We start from the raw sequence: 22582 nt of genomic DNA on the forward strand, positions 1-22582 counted from the left end.
TGACACATCCAACCCTACGTGTCCGTGGACAAGCTACAGCATGACCAGGGTTCAGTTTAGTCAAGTCAGTCTAGAATAGGAAGTGATCTGCTCTCTTCGCAGACCGTGCATGTCCAGACACTTAATTTAGATGCATATCCTCTAGTTGCACACAGCATGACCATCAGATTCCAGTCAGAAACCATCAGTAGCATTTTTACAGTGCATAGACCTATTTTCCTTATTTTTGATATTTTTCAGTTATTACTTTTAAGTGACTTTTGTTGGGAACTAGGTAGGGCAATTTTGCCAAGATAATATATAAGCAAACTAGAGCTAGCACTTTCTTGCAGAAGAGGCAGCAGGAGCATCACTCAATAGGCAACTTCTCAGCAGGAACCAGAAAGCCTGGCGTTTTTCCAGCAAGAAGCCAACGTTTTCAGCCCCCTAAGACCAGCGTTTTTGAAGCCAGCAAGTCAGCAATTTCAGCCCTCAGATCCAGTGTTTTGCAGGCCTTGAAACCAGCGTTTTTCATCTTTGCAGATCAGCGTTTTCAGCCTTACAAAACAGCAGCAACCTAGCGCTTAGAGGAGCAGCATGTCCAGCGTTTTTATGACAGCCTGACTAGCATTTTTGACCAGCCAGGACAGCGTTTTTGCACCTGCATCACATAGCCTTTTTGAGCAACAAAGGCAGCGTTTTGCATTGGCAAGGGCAGCGTTTGCAGCAGTAGAATTCAGCAGACAAGGAACAGTCTAGAAGATAGCAGATTCAGCCGTCGTCGTCGCCATCCTCGTCGTTGCCGTCGTCCCCAAGTTTAGATCCACCTTGCATCATAGTCTCACGACTTGCATCAGCATCTTGGACCAGATTGTGCAATCAATAGGAGGCTACTCTTGCCATAGAGAGTGGGGCCTTCGGAGGAGGGTTTGACAACATTCTGATGTCGTATTCTTCTCTCTCTATCTCTTAGTCTCAGCACCTTCATTCACAGTGTTCACCGCTTTGTTGTGTCCATTGCACTCTCTCACTAAAGAAACGGAAGGCTCTCCCTTCCGTAAGTAAAAGGAATCCTTAACCCTCTTGATCCCTGGCCGAAGCCGTGGAACAAGAGCTAAGGGAAGAGCATCCTCATCATGCAGTAGAGTTCGAGGAGCTAACCTATAAGAAAAGAGCAAGCACGTGTAAGCCAAGAGCCATAGTAGTCTAGAAAGCATCGCAGTGTGCTAACAACTACAGACTCTAACCATACTCGCATGGTGCGAGAGATCGGTACAGTATGGTCCATAAACAGAACCAGCGACAAGAAGTAAATGTCCTTTGCATGTAGCCATTGAATTGCCCCCAAACTTTGCGCAAGTTTGTCCGGCAATCAAGGAATGTGAGGAGGTGGTGCAGCACACAAAAGAAGTGTGGATGCAGGGGCGATTGTGTGTGTGTGTGTGTGTTGTTGGAGCATCAGTGGAGAAGGCGGAAGAGGAGGTGGCGCTGAAGTGTATGGTAAAGGTGGAAAGTCAGTCTCCATAGCAAAGTGTAGGGTAGCGGCTCGGGTGGTGGGCCTAGATGCTTATAGAGCTGGCAATGGGTGCTAGGAGGTAGAGGGTATGTCTCGTAATTGCTAGTCCAGCAGAGTGGCCGAAACCTGAGAGACAACCGGAGACACAGTCTGCTGAGGTGATGGAGTTGGTGCCATAGAAGGCTACTGGCACCAAAAAGTATGACAGTGAGTCGCTCTCTGCCAACCTTCCATGGCTCTCTGAGGTGGGATGTGACGGGGCTTAGGCCGATGAGGAGAGTAGGTAGGGTAATCTCTCACATGTGCCCAAAAGTATGGCACCTAAGGCACTCATCCGGGTGACAAGTGACCACCAAGTGCTACAAACAAAACCACGATGTGGTAGGATCTCAAAGTCGAACTGTGTCTGAAAAATGAGTATTCCCAAGGACATCCACGTATGCTTGGCGAACCAATCTTCGTAGCCAACGAGGTATAACTAGGCCCCACCGGAAAACAGACTTGGACACTCCAAGTCAAGATTCTACCGCAATATCACAAGAATTCACTTCAAAACAGTTCACAGTTCACAGTTGATTCGACACTGGCCCGCCGAAGTTCCGTGCCTAGAGATATTGGCCCCAAAGACTGGCGCCCCTTTCGGTATTTCTTTTTGTATTAATCTGCAACTCAAAGTACAAGGGAGTAGTTGGGACTCACTCTCAGACTCTGCGTCCACATGCTCTGAGAAGTGAGAGCCCAACAACACTTATAAAGAGATTACAAGGGATGCCAAAAGCAGAGCCCCAAAAGCTTTCAAAAATAAAGCATGGCTCTCTCACAAGCTCTCTCTTGAGTAAATAAAGCAGAGCTTTTAAAAAAAGTAAAGCTCTCTCACTCTCAAGCCTTGCGTAGACAAAAGCAGCCCACGCATTCTGCTTTTCCGTGCGTTGCTGCCACGTCAGCATTCCGCAATTTGCACCGCCTTTTCTGGGCAGTCCGTAGGACAGTGCCACGTCATCAGACAGCAGGGCGGGTGTGTATCGGGCAGCCATGTGTGTACAACAGCCACGTCACCAGTATGTGACATACCACCCTCTTGAAAGCATTGTAATCGCCCTCGATTACGCCTGCAAAACAGACAGAAGCCATAAATTGTCTTAGCAGACACTAACTGTTAGCACCGACGCACTAGGAACACACATCTAGCACATGTATCAATCAACGGTCACATCACAGGACATCACATGACAAATGACATTCAACATTCATTCGGATCTCAGACCATGATTTATCGGCAATGCAATTAGCAATTGCATCTAGATTCACTCAGGACCTCATAGATGCCCGATTGACTAATCCCTATTGCAACCAAGTCTATCGAGATCATTCAGACCAAAATGCTGCAGTCATTTCATCTATCAATTCTTGCACTTAAACAGTCAAGAACAAATCAGTATCATATTATCGGGAATTTCAATTCAGAAAGTCATTACAACAGAATACTGTCAGCTCTCAGTATCCCCGAAGCTCAAAGAGACATCAGTGACTCTAGTATCAAAAATCGAGGCATCTGTTGACAAAGGAGTGGAGTAACTCCCCTCTTGTGCATCCCCGCTGCACCAGATATCCGGCCAAGCTCGATTCGGGGTTCCATTTGGAATAGACTATGCTAAACCAAAAGCTTCAAGGTAAAGATTCACAATCTGAGGTCCTCCTCCATCCACTTCGCATCCAATGCAGGATAGTTCTTGAATTTAACCAAGAATCGCCTCATCGCTTTACCCTTAATCGTTCTTTCTTTATGTGCCAATATCTATTCTCGAACAAGGATCTCCTCGTTTTCTTTCACTTCGGGTTGCTCATCAGGCTCCCCATCTTTGGGCACATTGCCTTTAAAAGGCTTCAGGAGACTCACATAAAAAGCATTGTGAATCGTCCAAGTGTTGGGCAGCTTCAGTCTAAAGGAGACATCATTCATCTTTTCGGATATGGAAAGGTCCGTAGTATCGCATACTAAGCTTTGGAAAAAGCCTCTCCTTTCCCTTTTTCTTTCTCAGGCTACCAAGCCTCGCGGACATTGGCAAAAGCAGTGTCCAAGTCACGCGTATACTCATCGGCTTCAAAAATGTTATCTTTTGTACTTAGGAAGGGTGGAACCTTCGTAGTACCTTCAATAATCTCAAATGGCGCCTTCCCCGTTGACGAGTGTATCGTGTTATTGTAGGCAAAATCCAACAAAGGTAAATACTTTTCCCATTTAGTCTTCTGATCCGAGATGTAAGACTTCAATAAATCTAGTACCACTGAATTGGCAATCTCAGATTGCCCATCAGTCTGCGGGTGGAAAGATGACGAGAACTGCAACCGCGTGCCAAATTGCAAAACAAACTCGTGAATCTGGGGTCCCTGTCGGAGACAATCGTCTCGGGCATGCCATGTAATCTAAAGATCTGGGCCACAAACAGTCTCGCTAAGTGATCTAGCTTGATTGTTTTCTTCACTGGAATGGAATGAGCTTGCTTGCTAAATCTATCAATAACAGTCCAGATACCATCCTGACCACTCTGTGTTCTCGGGAGATCAAAAATGAAATCCATTGCAATACTTTCCCAGGGGCGGGTGGGTATGGGCAAAGGCTGTAACAATCCTTGTGCTTTATGACTGTCAAACTTGACCTTCTGGCAATGCCGCGGTGACCCGTAAAAGGTGGACAGTGGCATTCGGTCATAATCTTTTCCCTCAATGGCTATGTAACGCACAACATGGTTTTCTTCATCAAGTAGCCATCCCGAATGGAATATCCCTTTATTGTCTCCCCATCCCGTATCCGTGCGAAAATGTCTGCAAAATCTGTGTCTGTGGCATACTGATCGACCATATCCTCGAAATAGCCAGAATCGTCGGCTTCCGAGACAAAGCATCTGCCACCAAGTTCTTCTGTCCCTGCACATGGACAATCTGGAAGTGAAACTGTGACAAGATGTTCGCCCACCACATCTGCTTTTCTGATAGCTACTTCTGTGACAAGTAGCAACGTAAACATTGGTGGTCTGTGAAGAAAGTAAAATCCGCTCCGAGTAGGTAATGTCGCCACTGAGTAAGAGCATGGATAATTGCCAAAAGCTCTTCCTCATAAAACTGTGATGTCAATTCTAGCCTTGAGAACGACCGGCTCTCGTAGGCAATGACATGACCTTCTTGCATTAAGACTGCACCCAGACTACGACCACAAGCATCACAATGTACTTCAAATGACTTCTACAAGTCCGGCAAAGTCAAAACTGGTTCTGTAGTCAATTTCTCTTTCAAAGTCTGAATGGCAGTCACCTCTGTGGGTCCCCACGAGAAAGGGACTCCTTTCTGTGTCAAGATATGCAAAGGGGAAGCAACCTCTGCAAACTTTCTAATGAACCGCCTGTAGTACGAACACAATCCCAAGAAGCTTGTAACTTCACGGACATTCTTCAAATTGGGCCAATCACGGATAGTCTCTATCTTGGCCGGGTCCATCTGCACTCCTGCTGCTGACACAATGTGTCCTAAAAAGTGTATCTCTGGTAGGAAAAATTCACTTTTCTTCGCATTAATCACCAACTTGTGATTTCGTAATGCCTGAAAGACCTGTAGTAGATATTCTCTACGTTCTGCCTCATCCTTGAAGAAAACAATGATGTCGTCAGAGAAAGTGCCAACAAATAGTCTACTCTCTCGAAAAATCTTGTCCATCATCCGGTTAAATGTCACAGGAGCATTGGTGAGGCCAAAAGGCATGACCAAAAACTCAAATAACCCAAAAGTCGTCTGAAAAGCTGTCTTGTAGACATCTCTCGAAGCGATTCGGATCTGATGATATCCGCTCTTTAAGTCGATCCTGCTAAAACACGAGGATCCCTGTAGTCGGTCAAGAATATCATCGATCCCAGGAATCGGAAATCTGTTCTTGATGGTGATTTTGTTGAGAGCTCTATAATCGCTGCACATTCTCCAAGATCCATCTTTCTTCAAAACCAAGAACACTGGAGAGCAGTACGGTGAAGTACTAGGCTGGACAAGACCCTTTTCCAAGAGGTCTTTCACTTGGTTCATAATTTCTTCGTTTTGGGCTCGGCTCACACGATAAGGTGGCCAGTTCGGTGGTGTGCTTCCAGGTATCGGATCAATGGTATGATCCTCAGGACGAGCGGGTAGTAACTCGCCTCACAGACCCTTTGAGAAGCAATCGGCATGAGTGTGGAGAAAAATCTTAGCGTTCTTTATCAATTTCAAACATATTTGTCCTATTCTCATCATTCATCTCTCTCAAAAAGATCGAGTAAACAAACAGACTGGACTTCATTAATTTGAAACGGCCGAAGCCGATACAATAGGGACAGACTCGCCCTTAAGTTTTACATAAAGTACAATGGTTCTGCCCTTCTCTATAGTCAAAGTCGCTTTTCTCGCCCGATAGTCGACCACGGCGTTGTTCTTGTGGTACCAAGGAATTCCCAAGAGGACATCACAACCTTCCAAAGGCATTATGTAGAAGTCCTCATGCCCCAAACACCCCTGACAATGCAACCGAAGTTTGCCAATGACATGTGTAATGGCTACGTCCCTGCCGGGTGCCGCTAGAACTGCCTCTGCTAGTGGTCCCATCCGATCGGGTGTGATCTTGACCTGCGCCGCCAATTCAGGTGAAATGAAGTTGGCCTTGGCTCCTCCATCAAAGAAGATCAGGGCTTCTTGGTCTTTCACTTTGCCCCATGCTCGGCAAAGTTCTGTACTCTCGTCCATCGTGCTTGGGTCAGTACCTACGCAATCTGGAACCAATCCTGTTCTCATCTTGCCTTTTCGTCCACGTTCCTCAGCTGCTCTCGAACCCTCAGGCCTGTCTTCATCCTTGTCGCTCTGTTCTTTTGGTGCCTTCTTAGGGCACTTCGCGAAGAAGTGCCCAGTTTCTCCGCATCCAAAACACTTGCCCTCTTTGATGTAAAGAGAGGAGTAAGTTTGGGTCGTGCACCTTTTCTTTCTTTTCTGGTTTGCTCTTCCTCTTTCTACTTTCATTGTTCGAAGTCTGTTCGGTCCTTTGCGTCATGATTTCATCTATGGGGTAGGTCAAACTCCCTGAGTTAATGGCAAAACCCCATTTCGCATGACTCATCACTTCCTAAATGGAATCTGACTTTTGCTCTAAGCAGTGACCTTCTTTGAACTCTCTGACTTTCTTGCTTTTATCTTCTAGAAAGTCATACTGGTTGGCTTTATAAAAATTCTTCTTCTTTGCATAAAAGCTAATGTCATCAGAGTCCAAACTATCCGAAGACGAGTCCTCTATAGAACTGTCAACCATTGGACGAGATTTAGGCTTCTTTGCCTTTTTCTTGCCCTTTCTGAAGCTTTGCTTTTTGCTTCGCTTTTTGCCTTTTCTGTCTTCTTCGCTCGAGTCAGAGGAGCTAGAACAACTCGAAGAAGAAGAAGAAGAAGAAGAAGAAGAAGAACTGGGTACTCCTTCAAATCAAACACGCTTCTTCTGCTTTCTTGCCGATGCAAATGTAGACTGACAACCCAAATAACCCGGGAAGTCAATTCCTTTCTTCTGCTTTTTGTCGTGCTTTTTTGCTTTATTCTGCACGTCAAAAAGCTGAGAAATTCGTGCATTAACGACCTCACCTCTTCTAATTCTTGCTCTGTATACATCCTTGGAGTAGGAGGTTTTGTAGGTGCAGCGGAAGTGAATGTTGAACTTTGCTCAAGATGAGTGCTCCGAACTGTGCTCAAGGGTTCCTTTTACTTACAGAAGGGAGAGCCTTCCGTTCTTTAATGAGAGAGTGCAATGGACACAAACAAAGTGAACGGATACTATGCGTGAAGGTGCTAAGATTGAGAGATAGAGAGAGAAGAGAATACGACACCAGAGACGTTGTAAAACCCTCCTCCAAGGGCCCTACTCTCGATGGTGAGAGTGGTCTACTATTGATTGCACAATCTGGTACAATGGCTGATGCAATGAGTCTAAATGTTGTGATGTCGAGGTCAACGGTGCAGACGACGAGGACGAATCTATGGCTGGGAACTGAATGCTTCAAACCGATAACTGTGGCACCAAATCGGAGGCTGATCTACTAATTTGATCGTTGCAAAAACGTAGCTTCCTATCTGCTGAATTTGCTGCCTAAACCGCTGAGGTTGCTGGTCCTTCAAACGTTGGATCTGGCTGTCATAAACGCTGTCTTTATGGCGCTGAAAGGCTGCTGAAAAACGCTGATATGATGCTGCTGAAAGCGCTGCCAAGCTGAGGTAAAAACGCTGATCTTGCTGGTGCAAAATCGCTTCTTGTAGGCTGGGAAAAATGCTGATGAGGCTGGCTGAAAATGCAGATTGCAGGGACTGAAAACGCTGCCTTTTGAGTGGAAAACGCTAGGCTATGGGGGTTCTTGTCTTGCTTGAGAATCGGCATGCTGAGCAATGCTCCTGTTGCCTCCTCTACCAGAAAGTGCTAACTCTGGTTTGCTTATATATTATCTTAGTAAAATTGCCCTACCTAGTTCGCAACAAAAGTCACTTAATAAATAAGTGAAAAATGTCAAAAATAGGGAAAATAGGTCTAATGCACTCGAAAATTCCCCTGATGGATTCTGATGGGAATACTGATGATCATGCTGTGTGCAATGTATCTAATCTAAGTGTCTGGACATGCACGGTTTGCAAACAGACTCACAAAAGTGCCAGATCACTTCCTATCCTAGACTATCTTGGTTGACTGAACCTTGGTCATGCTGTAGCTTGTCCACTGACACATAGGGTTGGATGTGTCACGTGACATCCCCTCCTTTTCAAAGTGAGGTACTTGTACCGAACTGTATGGCGTCGAGGGAGATCAACAACAGGGTCTGGAATCCTGGAAAGGACTCTTCGTCGACCCACTCTGATGCGTGGGTCATTCGATACTTGAACTTCATAAAGGTTTGCAACGCTTGCTTCTTTGGGCCGCGCGGAAAGTGACAGTCATTGGTAGCTCCTTCAATGCTTTAACTTTGTCTATGGACATAGGTCCACCTTCTTCAAGAATCTCCATGGTTGAAAATTCCTGAAACCACTTCCAACACAAAAACCTATTCCATGTAAAGTGACTGGAAAAAATCTCGTCTTCCTCAAAGACTATGCATGCAATGTAGATGAACAAATAGACGGAGTGCCAAACCGTTCACCACACACACGCAAACAATGAGATCAAATCTTGTCTTTCTTATCTAAATCAATCAACTTTGGCAATGCACAACGGAAATGCCCATGCTTGATGCTCATACTTTCTTGTGCTCTTTCTAGTATCTACGAATGTGTCATGCCAAGGAAGAGACATGGAATGTGACTTCCTTGAATGCAAACATTTCACCTTTTCATGAATAATCCACATACATCCGTGCGCATCCATGAGCGAAACGTGCTCCACGTACAATATGTCATGCCTAGGAAAAGGGATCACATAAAGACACTGACTAAAATACAGGAAACGATCACAAATGAAGCACTCGAACAATGCCTGCAGACTAATCATTCGAACACATAGTACTTCCTGTAAGGGTTCTTTGGACCTACGCTCGAGCGCCAAGATCAGTTCGTCGTGTTTGATCAAATCTACCTGGGGGTTTGCTGTGGACCTCGACTCGAAAGTGCAACGAGGTTAGCTTCGCTAGAAAAAGCATCAACTAAACCATCATCCTGGTGAACAATCACGTCTTGATCATACAAATCATCATGCTTGTGAGAAATCACATCGTGGTCATCATGCAAATCATCATGCTGGTCAGTGTCATCTAAATCATCATGCTCATCATTATCATTCAAATCATCATGCTTATCATCATGCAAATCTTGTGTATCATGCTTTGGAGAAGACGAGACCGAGAGAGACTCCTTCTCCTGAATCTGTTCAATCTTCGTCTGCACATTAGAAATGAGAGATAGAGAATGAACAACTTGCTCTCCACAAATCACAATGGGAGAGTCACTTTTGGCATTGAAAGTGAACGTATTTTCCGCCCAATCAATGAGAGGGTTATGCTCACGAAACCATCGCCCAAAATCCTATCACATCCTGAGAGAGGAGAGACAAAAAAATTTATACGGAAAGCAGCTTGTTAAACTGTAAACAACACATCAAGGCACTCTTTCGTAATGAGAGAGTCCATACCGGGAGCGAAGCCAGAGACCTCAAAAGGAGATTTCTGACTAACCTCTAGGCGGGCTCTCTCAAGAAGAGGGACTGATCACATCATGCATACTACCTGGGTCAAACAATATGACAAAACGTTGCCCCGTCATATGACCATAACATTTAATGAGAGACTCATCAATGGGAGAGTCATGAGAAACTTGGGGCACACTCGTGTTGTCATTCATTGCATTGACAGAGAAAGGGGGTTCTATGGATTTTTTATATTCATTCGATTCAAGCTTAGGACATGTTCTTTTTATGTGACCCTTAATGTGACAATGAAAACAACGACCTTCCCTAGAATAAGTGCTTTGCTCTTCTGACGTGATGTATCCTCCTAAAATTCCTTGTGCTACCTTTTCATCTGGAGTGAGCTTAGGTTTAGCAATTGTGGTAGCTTTACCCTTAGGTTCATTTTGAGAGTTCTTTTCTGAGACACTATTGAAAGATTGGTTAGAAGAGTTACCGATCTTACCGTTTTGAGGGTTCTGCGAAGTCTGAGAGGTACTTGTGGAAGTCTTGTTTTCCTTAGGCTTTCCCTTGTTGTGCTTCATCTCCTCTGCGAGAGCAATCGCGAGAGGAGATTTCTGAGTAACCTCTAGGCGGGCTCTCTCAACAAGAGAGGGACTAATCACATCATGCATAACTGTTCTCTGCAAGAGAGGGTATGCAAGTGCGACCGGCCTGGACATGCACATCTTGCTAGAGGCTCATAAAGGTGCCCGGCTCAGTCCTAAGCTAAGACTCATGCTAGACTATGGTAGAAGCATGTCCACGTGGCGCAAGTGGAGTGCGGACGTGACATTCTCCTGTTAAAAGTGAGGCACAGCTGCCGAACTTCTATCTGTACTTCTGATGTTGGCTGATGAATGCTTCTGATGTTGTGGATGCATCACCAATGAAAATTCCTCCAAACCTGTGGATACTACGGATGTATGTAGGTACTGTTGCGCTGTAAACACCGACCATACGAGTTACTAGGTAGCATTACTACTGTCGCAGAATACGAGCCTTGATGTTGACTCTCCAATTACACACAGTATGATCATAAGCATTCCCATCAGAATCCTTCAGGGGAATTTTCCAGTGCATTTAGCCTATTTTACCTATTTTTTGGCATTTTTCACTTATTATTTTTAAGTGACTTTTGTTGGAAAGTAGGTAGGGCAAATTGAGTAAGTTTGTATATAAGTAAACCTAGACTAGCACTAATTGGCAGAAGAGGCAGTAGGAGCCCAAGCTCAACAGGCAACTTCTCAAGCAAGAACCCCTTGGTGGTTTCCCCTCCAAGCAAGAAGATCCACATGCTAGCGTTTTCATCAACAAGCATCCCTAGTGTTTTTTATCATCATCGCCATCGCTTCCAGCGATTGGCGTTTTCAGCAAGAGGTTCATCGCCAGCAAATCCCATCACCTAGCGTTTTCCAGATTTGAAGCCCTAGCATTTTTCAACCCAGATCGCCCTCCCTTGTGCATGGAGTTTTCAGCCTTAACCACCATACAGACCTGCAGTTTTCAGCCCTAAGGCCCATCAGTTTTCAGCCCTAAAGACCTACACTTTTCAGCCCTCATAGCAGCAGATTTTCAGCGACAAAGATCAGCAGATACCAGCGTTTTCAGCAGTAGCAGAATTCAGCCAGCAGCGTTTTTGGACAGCAGTACCAAAGCAGCAGAATTCAGCCCTTAGATCGGTCTCGCCATCCCCGTCGTCGTCACCGATCTAGCCTAGACTTGCATCAGTCACGTGCATCCACTTTGTACCAGTTTGTGCAATCAATAGTAGACCACTCTCGCCGATGAGAGTGGGACCTTCGGAGGAGGGTTTTACAACGTCTCTAGTGTCGTATTTCTTTTCTCTCTCTATCTCTCAGTCTCATACACTTTCACGCACAGTGTCCATTCACTTTGTTTGTGTCCATTGCTGTCACAAGGCGGGCACCACGTGCCAATAGAAAAGAACAGACTGAACAGACTTTTAGCCTTCAACTGAACTGAAAGAGAGAGACGACACGCGACACGGAGTGGCGGAATTCCACCCCAGACAGTATTGGCCCCAAACCTTGGCGCCCCTTTCGGTATTTCTTTATATTGCATCATCAAAGTACAAGCCGGTACTCCAGACTCTACACCTTCTCTAGGAAGCATGCCAGAGAATGAGCCCTAACCTCATATTTGAAGGCCCTTGGCCTGAAAAGCAGTTACAGTAGAAAGCCTTTAAAACTCAAAAGCTTCTGGTCCAAAAGCAAAGCCAAAAACTGCCAGCGTAAATCACGGAAATCCGTACAGCCTGCCACGTCATCAGCCAACATAAATCATGGAAATCCGTCTGCTGCCCTTAGGGTTAGGGTTAGGGTTTTTGCAGGTTTAGGATTAGGGTTTCTAGAATTAGGGTTTGCAGGTTTTAGGGTTAGGGTTTCCAGAATTAGGGTTTGCAGGTTTTAGGGTTAGGGTTTCCAGAATTAGGGTTTTCAGCAGGTTGGGGTTTCTAGCAGAAATTAGGGTTTAGGCCCCTCCGCCACATCTATAAGTTGGCTCCATTCTTTAGGCTTTGACACGTCAACAGTTTGTTACATCTCCCCTTCTTGAAAGGGATTAATCGTCCGCGATTACAGCATATCTGCAAAACAACTCAAGTTAGCTCCAAAATTTCCGAGGGACAATCAATTTGCTCTTTTTATTAAGCAGTTAGCTTCTCCTTTCTACTCTTTTGATCAAGGAGTTAGCTTCTCCTTGCGGCTGTTTTGATCAGGGAGTTACCTTCTCCTTTCTGCTCTTTTGATCAAGGAGTTAGCTTCTCCTTTCGTCCAGATCGGAACTCTTGATATTCTGGCGTAGTAAAATTAGCCATCACACCCAGACCGTACTGATCTTCCACGGGTGTCTTGATGCACTAAAATTACATACCCAAGCAATCTCATCCAATTAGGAATATTCAGTAGTTGGCACATCACAATGCAACACAAATGCTCACATATGCATGTTACAAGACATAGAAACATAAAGCCACCGATGAACACTCCCCCCGCAAATAACCATCCAAGTCCTGGCCATGAGTTGTTCAACGACTCCCTCATCACTCCTCCCGCAAATAACCTAAAAAGGTCCGGGCCATGAGATATAGAGGCCTTTTACAACCAAACGCCCCCCAAACCGCAGCCTGCATTGTTTGGAGGTGCTAAGAGTAACCACTGCTCAGACTTCTTAATGCTCCTCCCGCATAACCATCCAGGTCCGGGCCATGAGTAACAACAACAATACTCCCCCCGTAAATAACCACAAGGGTCCGGGCCATGAGTAAAAACAACACTTTTCAATCATTCAATACTCCCCCCGCAAATAACCACAAGGGTCCGGGCCATGAGTAAAAACAACACTTTTCAATCATTCGATACTCCCCCCGCAAATAACCACAAGGGTCTGGGCCATGAATAAAAAACAACACTTTTCAATCATTCAATACTCCCCCCGCAAATAACCACAAGGGTCCGGGCCATGAGTATGAACAAGCATTCTCAAACATCATTTCTCACTTCTCCACCTGGGAGTAAAATCACCAATCATTGAAACCAATATCAAACCAGAGTCAAACAATTCAAATCGGCAAACAGATAGCATCCATTTCAAACAAATTCCAAACAGGATCACCAAACAAGTTCTCAAACAGATTTGAAACTTAAAAAAAGCAATCTCGACATCAGTCGAGCTCGAAAAGTCGACTGACTTTCCATCTTGAAACCTGCACGAAAAATCAGGGTTAGGTTCCTTTCATGACGTCCTAGCCGAGCACAACATGGTCCATCAGCTCTTGGACAGAGTGTTTCTTTGGCGGCGATGGTAGTCCCAAGAGACAGCAATCACACCGAACTTCCAAGGTTATCAACTCGAGAAGAGACATCTACTGAGAGATGTCGAGAAATTTCAAGATATAATCTGCTAGGCTTTCCATGACAAGCATTTTAAGATATCCCACTCTGCCAAAAGTTGCACTCTGAAGAAAGATGTCAGAAACCATATAACTTCGGGCAAAATTTTCTTGAAAGCTTGCCAAGTACTTGGAGTATGTTGCTTGGTAGCTGTAGACATCAACATTTGCATGGCAATGCTTCTGAGAAAAACAGTGACTTGAAACAAATCTGGATCCTTCTCTTGCAAGTGATCTTAATTGGCTTATGCCCTGTAAGACATTGCGATGAAGAGGGGAGCGGGCCCAATGCGCGATGAAGTAAGGGTGGGAGTGGCTAATAAGTCCGGGTTGGAGGGCGAAGATCCCTCAAATAAAAATTCCAATAGCTCTGTCTCCTCTTTTGTAGGACCGATACGCTTTTAGAAAAGCACATGCCTGATGCTCTGATACCACTGTCACAAGGCGGGCACCACGTGCCAATAGAAAAGAACAGACTGAACAGACTTTTAGCACTTCAATAACAACTAAACTGAAAGAGAGAGACGACACGCGACACGGAGTGGCGGAATTCCACCCCAGACAGTATTGGCCCCAAACCTTGGCACCCCTTTCGGTATTTCTTTATATTGCATCATCAAAGTACAAGCCGGTACTCCAGACTCTACACCTTCTCCAAGAAGCATGCCAGAGAATGAGCCCTAACCTCATATTTAAAGGCCCTTGGCCTGAAAAGCAGTTACAGTAGAAAGCCTTTAAAACTCAAAAGCTTCTGGTCCAAAAGCAAAGCCAAAAACTACCAGCGTAAATCACGAAAATCCGCCTGCTGCCCTTAGGGTTAGGATTAGGGTTTTTGCAATTTTAGGGTTAGGGTTTCCAAAATTAGGGTTTGCAAGTTTTAGGGTTAGGGTTTACAGGTTTTAGGGTTAGGGTTTACAGGTTTTAGGGTTAGGGTTTCCAGAATTAGAGTTTCTAGCAGAAATTAGGGTTTAGGCCCCTTGGCCACATCTGTAAGTTGGCTCCATTCTTTAGGCTTTGACACGTCAGCAGTTTGTTACAATTGCACTCTCTCATTAAGAACGGAAGGCTCTCCCTTCCATAAGAAGGAAGGAACCTTGAGCACAGTTCGGAGCACTCATCTTGAGCAAAGTTCGGAGCACTCATTCCGCTGCACCTAACATTGGTATCAGAGCTTTGGCAGTGTTCTGTATCACTCAAGGAAAGAACCACAAGAACCACAGAATTTTTTTTGCTTGTTGAGGTCGTACGAACCCAAGTTCGCTAGGGAGTGTCAATTCCTAATCGTGTTTTTGAAGAGTGACAGGAATCCTAGGAAAGAAGGGCTTGTCCAACCTCCCCTTGTGCCTCTTTTTACTCATTGAGAGCGGACCGTGCACTTAGCGGCAGGCAAATCGACGTGCGGTGGGAAAAAGCAACCTTGGTGTGAGCGCAAGGCCGCCAAGGGCTGCACCCGCGGAAAAGAGCAGAACTCGGGTGAAGAGAAGATCCTTCTCAAACACAGATTGCAAGAGAAAGAAGAACATCAAGAACCCCAAGAACCAAGACCCACAAGAACCCAAGTTCCTCGTGAACTTAAGAACCCAAGACCACAAGAACCCACAAGAACCCACGACTTCAGTGGATGGTCATCACTCGAAGCAAAATAGATACTTCGCTTGGAGGTGATGAGCATGAGAGGCGAAGAAGAATTTTCCCCATCAAAAGGTTTTTCCGACCCTCCTCCTTCCCCATCTACGTCAAGGATTGCACTAACTCCTATGAAGGAGTCGCCGCAATTGTTTATGAACAAGAAGTTGGACCGAAAAGCAGAAATAGAGCGTGATCACGAAGAAAAGATGGCAGCCATAGAGCGTCAATACACAAAAAGAGTGGCAGCCATACATCGCGAGAACAAAGAAAGAGAAGCACAATTTGATCGCGAGAACAACGAAAGACAAGCAGAATATGACCGCGAGAACAAAGCCATCAAAGAAAAGAGCGACCAACAAAGAATTCTTGCGACTCTTTTCTCAAGTTCAGACACAGATGCAAGAGATTCGGGAAAAGGAGACTCTCAGTCTCTTCTTTTCCAAAGCAAGACACACATGATTTGGATGATGATGTGAATGATAATGATAAGCATGATGAATTGCATGATAATGACAAGCATGATGATTTGAATGACAAGCATGATGAGTTGCATGATGATCAAGATGTGATTTCTCACGAGCATGATGATTTGAATGAAGATGATGTGATTGTTCACAAGGATGATGTGTTAGTCAATACTTTCTCTAGTGAAGCTAACCTCATGGCAGATTCGATCAATCACGAAGAACCGATATTGGCTCTCGAGTCGAGGTCCACAGAACCCCCACAGGAAGATTCGATCAAACACGACGAACCGATCTTGGCTCTCGAGCCTAGGTCAACACGCATTGTACGAGTGTTTCATTCGTGATCGTTTCCTATATTTTAGTCGACGTCTTTATGTGATCCCTTTTCCTAGGCATGACATATTGTACGTTGAGCACGTTTCACTCATGAATGAGCACGAATGTATGCGGATTGTTCATGAAAAGCTGAAAAGTATGCATTCAAGGAAGTCATATTCCATGTCTCTTCCTGGGCACAACACAGTTGTAGAAAGAGCACATGAAAGTATGAGCACCAAGCATGGGCATTTCCGTTGTGAATTGCCACAGTTGATTGCTCTAGATCATAAGAGAAAGATTCAATCTCATTGTTTGCGTGTGTGTGGTGAACGGTTTGGCACTCCGTCTATTGGTTCATCTACATTGCATGCACAATCTTTAAGGAAGACAAGATTTTTTCCACTCGCTTTACATGGAATAAGTATGTTCATGGTTTTGTGTTGGAAATGGTTTCAGGAATTTTCAGCCATGGAGATTCTTGAAGAAGAAAGAAGCATGACTCTCGACAAAGTTGAAGCCTCGAAGGAGCCACAGGAGACTTTGTGTCGCTTTTGGCACGGCCCAAAGAAGCAAGCTTTGCAGACCTTTATGAAGTTCAAGTATTGCACGACCCACACATCAGAGTCGGCCGGCGAAGAGTCCCTTCCAGGATTACGGACGCTATTGGCGATCTCCCTCGACACCATACAGTTCAATACCAGTACCTCACTTTGAAAAGAAGGGGATGTCACGTGACACATCTAACCCTATGTGTCCGTGGACAAGCTACAGCACGACAAGGGTTCAGTCAGTCCAATCGGTCTAGATTTAGAAGTGTTCTCGCACTTTTGTGAGTCTGTTCGCAGACCGTGCATGCCCAGGCACTTAGTGTAGATGCATATCCTCCGGTTGCACACAGCATGATCATAAGCATTCCCATCAAAATCCATCAGAATCCTTCAGGGGAATTTTCCAGTGCATTTAGCCTATTTTTGACATTTTTCACTTATTATTTTTAATGACTTTTGTCGGAAAGTAGGTAGGGCGAATTAAGTTTGTATATAAGCAAACCTAAGCTAGCACTAATTGGCAGAAGAGGCAGCAGGAGCCCAAGCTCAACAGGTAACTTCTCAAGCAAGAACCCCTTGGTGGTTTCCCCTCCAAGCAAGAAGATCCCCATGCTGGCGTTTTCATCAACAAGCATCCCTAGCGTTTTTGATCATCGCCATCGCTTCCAGCCATTGGCGTTTTCAGCAAGAGGTTCATCGCCAGTAGATCCCATCACCTAGCGTTTTCCATATTTGAAGCCCTAGCATTTTTCAGCCCAAATCGCCCTCCCTTGTGCATGGAGTTTTCAGCAAGATAAGCAACAACATATTTCAGCCTTGACCACCATACAGACTTGCACTTTTCAGCCCTAAGGCCCATTAGTTTTCAGCCCTCATAGCAGCAGATTTTCAGCAACAAAGATAAGCAGATACCAGCGTTTTTCCTAGCGTTTTCAGCAGTAGCAGAATTCAGCCAGCAGCGTTTTTTGACAGCAATACCAAAGCAACAGAATTCAGCCCTTAGATCGGGTCTCGCCATCCCCGTCGTCGTCATTGATCTAGCCTAGACTTGCATCAGTCACATGCATCCACTTTGTACCAGTTTGTGCAATCAATAGTAGACAACTCTCGCCGATGAGAGTGGGGCCTTCGGAGGAGGGTTTTACGTCTCTGGTGTCGTATTTCTCTTCTCTCTCTATCTCTCAGTCTCATGCACTTTCACGCACAGTGTCCATTCACTTTGTTTGTGTCCATTGCACTCTCTCATTAAGAATGGAAGGCTCTCCCTTCCATAAGAATAAAAGGAACCTTGAGCATAGTTCGGATTTGTTCAAACATTCAATCCGCTGCACCTTACAACTACATAGACACATACAGCTAACAAGTAGCAATCGGTTAGCTCCTGATATCATCACGCCGGCCAGAGATAGAGACAGGAAGAGTTGCTCATACCCCCTAAGCTGAGGGGTTCTGCAAGCTTTGCTCAGAGAGCGTAATTGAGAACGAGGCACACTTTGTCTACAAATATAGAGAGCGTATAAGAGTTTCAAAAGGTATGAGGCTCTTTGCAAAGGACAGTCCACCCTATGACAGATTATGGAGTCTAGAGATCAATGCCAGTTTGTGGCCGTTTTCTAGTGAAGATATATTGTCACCTGTAGCGGCACTAGAGGGTGGCAAGCAGTCCTAGCTTATAGACTTCGTCCAAAGGATCAAACCCTACTGCCACCCATCACACAGACAGAGAAAGGGGTCACCCTACAACAAGCTAAGACAATCAAATCTAGGAGACATCCCCGAGCTCTGAGACTCCATACAGATCCACGAGATCCATACTCGCCACCACCAAGCAGCCTAGAAGAGATTTTCTCATATACAAGCAAAGCCAACCCCGATCATACATGCAGCCCTTACACCACACCCACACATTACCAGTTTTCACACCCCCAATTTAACATATAATGGAGCTAGTCAGCTTGATGAGCTTCATGATTGTACTTCGTTCAGCGTACAGGTGTGCACCAATACCCCCTAGAGATAGAGCTCCTACCCCCCCCCCCCCCCCCTCATATACCATGTATCTCGTATCCTAGCCTCCCTTGAATCAACCCCTCCCCCCCTACCACAAGACCACATTTGTTTCTTTGTACTTTTGTCCTTTCCCGATAGATGGAGGACACACATGTATAATTGATTTGTCTCATACGCCGACTTCAACCTCTAATAGAGGGCAAAAGATCAATCTTTCTTTCTTTCTTTCCTTTTTCTCTCCCTCTCTCTCTAGCAAAAGCCTGTTGCAGCAACAACAACCTCACACCATTTCCTTCCTCTCTCTCTCTCTCTCTCTCTCTCTCTCTCTCTCTCTCTCTCTCTCTCTCTCTCTCCCCCCCAACTTGTCAGTCTCAACCTCGGGGTAATAGGGCCCAGAGGGCTGTTTTCTCTCAGCTAGAAACCCTAAAGAGGAGGCTTTTGTAGCCTATTGCAAGAACATTACCAAGGGAGGGGGAAAGACCCCTTTGGTTGGGACATTTGCAGCATCCCTTTCTCTTCCAAAAAGAAGATGGAGAAGAGGCCTTTTGGTAAAATGCAACGAGAAATGTTAGCAATGAAACAAGAAATGACCATAAAGACAAGCAAACTGAAGATTTGCAAGTACAACTACATGCCTGGAAGACAGAATGGCAAAAACCAAGAGATGATCCTATTCAAGAAACACTCCAGCAAGAAGTGAAAAATCAAATTCTTCCAACTCAAAGCACTTTGTAAAATAAGTCATACAGTTTGAAAGAGAGAGAATGAACTTAGAATCGGCAGGCTATCCTTAGGTTGGGACAAGGAAGACGCACAATAAACCAAGGTAGTTCCTTTCTTGGAGCTGGAGAGCTCATCTTGAAGAAGAACATATAGTGCAGAGACAGTAATTACCGCATAAAGTGGCCTTTCCGGAACAGTAGACTCTTCTTCTCCGCGCTTCTTTTTTATCTCTTCCACCTGCAATCATGTCACATGCAGGCTGACGCGGGACTTGAAAGAAGCGCAGACACTGCAGTAAAAATAATCTCACCTCTTGCTCGGAGACGAAACTGAGTAGGCGAGCGGGCGTATTGGCGTTGGCCATTATCACCACGTAGATGTCCGAACTTACAGAACTGCTAACCATGTCAGCGCGTTAATAAGTTAAAACTTCCAGACGGACGATACATAATAATAGAGAGGAGAGTGCGCACATGCACCAGGAACGAAGGGAGGTGAGAGGTGAGCCTTGAGGGTGAACAAGTGCCAATCGATCGGGGGAACATGCACATGCTTACCCTTTTAGTGAGAGAAGTGAAGAGACAGACTTTGGAAACGGTGTGCAAAGTTCTCGGCTCAATCAGAAGTGCTCCCGCCACTCAAATGGCTACCATCGGCATTGAATGTGAAGGCATAACTGGTGACGTGCCAATCGAAAGGGTACATTTAGACGGGGGCATGGTGGGCCTCTGGTGGGCTCACTAAGCTTTTCCATCGAAACAGGCTACCGTCGGCTTGCATGTGCGCAGCCTAAGAGGGAGAGCTCTTTTCATGCTTTTCGGATTGTTGGAGTGCAACTTAAAATATTTAGAAGTGTTTGCTAATTCATAATTAAACAAACATCATTTTTTTAATGGGCATGAAAAGAAATTCACCAATTAAAGACCCCCCCAAAAAAACGTGTCACTTATATTCCCATCCCCAGAAAATATTGTTGCGCGCCACGCCCTGCTCTTCCTCTGCACTCTGTGCGCCCCCCCTCTTCACAACACCTTCCGAGTCCCTAATGACCGTAGCAGCTCCTCAATCTCATTGCGCTTGCCTTAGCTTAGAGAAATACGAGAGAGAGAGAGAGAGAGAGAGAGAGAGAGAGAGAGAGAGAGAGAGAGAGAGAGAGAGAGAGAGAGAGAGAGAGAGAGAGCACTCGCACCAATCGACCATCTTTGCCCTGCTAGGCTGACAGAGAGAGAGAGAGGGAGAGCGAGCATAACCAATCTACCACACTAGGTGATAGAAAGTTTATACCATTTTCCTCTTTTTATTAACACACTCACACACCCACACGCACACACCCAAGAAGAAGGATTTTAACGTTGCAGGAAACTATCACCTCAAAGATCTATCCGACGAGAGTTGAATTCAAGACCTGTTATTCAAGAGGGAAATGGCATAACCAATCTACCACACTTGGGTGATAGAAAGTTTATACCATTTTCCTCTTTTTATCAACACACTCACACACCCACACCCACACCCACACACACACACACCCGAAAAGAAGAGGATTTTAACGTCGTAGGAAACTATCCCAAGAGACCTCAAAGATCTATCCGACGAGAGTTGGACTCAAGACCTGTAATTCAAGAGGGAAATGGCATGTTGTTCACGATTGGAGGAGCTCTTCATCTTGAAGGTGGGTGTACCTGTTGTCAAATCCCTCGTTGGACAAGACTCCGTGTCATCGACAATATCCCATAACCCTTTCCAAGTAAACCAAAGCCGCATAATCAAATTCCAATGAGCGTAGTTGCTGCCACTCAATTTGTCGTTGGCGCTCGAGCAAGGGGGAGCCATTGTGAAGTTGCGAACTCCTGGTGTGTGTACCATCTCGCACTCCAAAATTTGTCCGCACAAATCCCAAGCCGCACAAGTTCTTCCCTTCTTTGCCGCTCCCACGCCGCTCCAGCAGATCCCTTGCCTTCGTTCCCTCACCCTCACGACAGTAGTAGAGAGAGAGAGAGAGAGAGAGAGAGAGAGAGAGAGAGAGAGAGAGAGAGAGAGAGAGAGAGAGAGAGATTTTATTATCGTCCTCGGAGGTCAAATATGACCTATGGGACCAAAGTTACATGTGATGTAGTATGTGTATGGCTAATGAGTGACTCTCCATGCTCCAAAATTGTGGCAATGAGAGTCGCAATGGAGAGCCCAAACTGTGGCTGGAAGAGGAAAGTGTGACGGTCTAAGTCATGGCTGAAAATGTGAGAGAAACAAGTTCGGATGTGACCAAAAGTTGAGCACTCTAGTAGTGTGTGGTACTCAGACTCTCGAACTTGCAGTGAGCATAATGTGCACATTCAATTCGACTCTTCTCCATTGCCCCAACGCCCTGTCTCACATCAGAGGGAATGGGAGCTAAGCCAAATGGCTGTGATAGTGTATATCGTCGACAAGGTGATAGGCTCAAGCATGTAAGTGTGAGTATGGTTTCCTCTTTCAGCAAAGAATGTGGTTTTGTAGTTGGGGGCAATATGGGTGGTGTAATGTATGAAGTGTGACCCACCGGATTTCTCCCAAGGCATTGGCGTTGTAGAAAAGCTTCATTCACTTGGGAGTCAATTGAAGCATCATGTAGCAAGTGTAATGCATACCATCTCCCAAACCACTTCTTTATGTCTCGCATCCATCCCATGCTCGAGATCTTGCTTTTATGCGTCTTTTGAACTTTTTTGCTTGCTTCCCATGCAATTGTAGGAAGTTGATGTGAGGGGTTTTGACGCATCTTTATCATGTACTCCACAACCCTTTCCATGCCCATAACCTCAATTGGAAGAGATCCAGACTCAAGAAGTAGGAGCATATATGGTGTTTGTGTCTTAACTTTGAGAAAGTTTGTAAGAAAATGCTTTTGGACATTCTCAAACTCTTTCCAAGTAGACTTTGAGATGCTCCCACCCCACACTTCAACTCCATAAAGAAGAACCGGTGTCACCAATGCATCAGAAAGGTACTTCTTGAGAACCCAACACTTGATGTTTCTCGCATTACACATGAATATGGTCTCTTTCCCGCTTCCAAATGACGCATAGCACATTCGTGCCACTTGTGATTGGACGGAACCTCAAAGCCAAGGTACTTAAAGCTCTCAACAACTTCAAGTGTCTCATTGTTGTACACAATGCATGGCTTCTCCTTATGGTTGGTTTTCACAAACATAACCTTTGTTTTGGATTCATTCACAATCAGCCCACTATGCAAGCAAAAGTTCTCAAGGACAACTATAAGCTTGTGTGCATCTTCTAAAGTGTGTGCTAG

General features: G+C 45.2%; 1 protein-coding gene across 3 annotated transcripts in view; it reads right to left on the reverse strand.

Annotated features, from left to right (window-relative positions):
• LOC147436673 (NEFA-interacting nuclear protein) overlaps positions 1-19813 on the reverse strand; it is an 80996-nt gene extending 61183 nt beyond the window's left edge. For 2 of the 3 annotated variants that reach the window (XM_086489494.1, XM_086489493.1), the window contains exons 1-2: positions 19602-19753; positions 19463-19528 (exon numbers count right to left, since the gene is read on the reverse strand). In XM_086489494.1, the coding sequence (XP_086345620.1) occupies positions 19463-19528; positions 19602-19697 (162 nt within the window). In that variant the 5' untranslated portion in view covers positions 19698-19753. The other variant, XM_086489495.1, reaches the window with a different exon arrangement.
• Positions 19814-22582: the final 2769 nt, after the last annotated feature.

Source organism: Adiantum capillus-veneris, chromosome 18, assembly GCF_014529385.1.
Source record: "Adiantum capillus-veneris isolate H3 chromosome 18, ASM1452938v2, whole genome shotgun sequence".
In the NCBI taxonomy this organism is placed as follows: Eukaryota; Viridiplantae; Streptophyta; class Polypodiopsida; order Polypodiales; family Pteridaceae; genus Adiantum; species Adiantum capillus-veneris.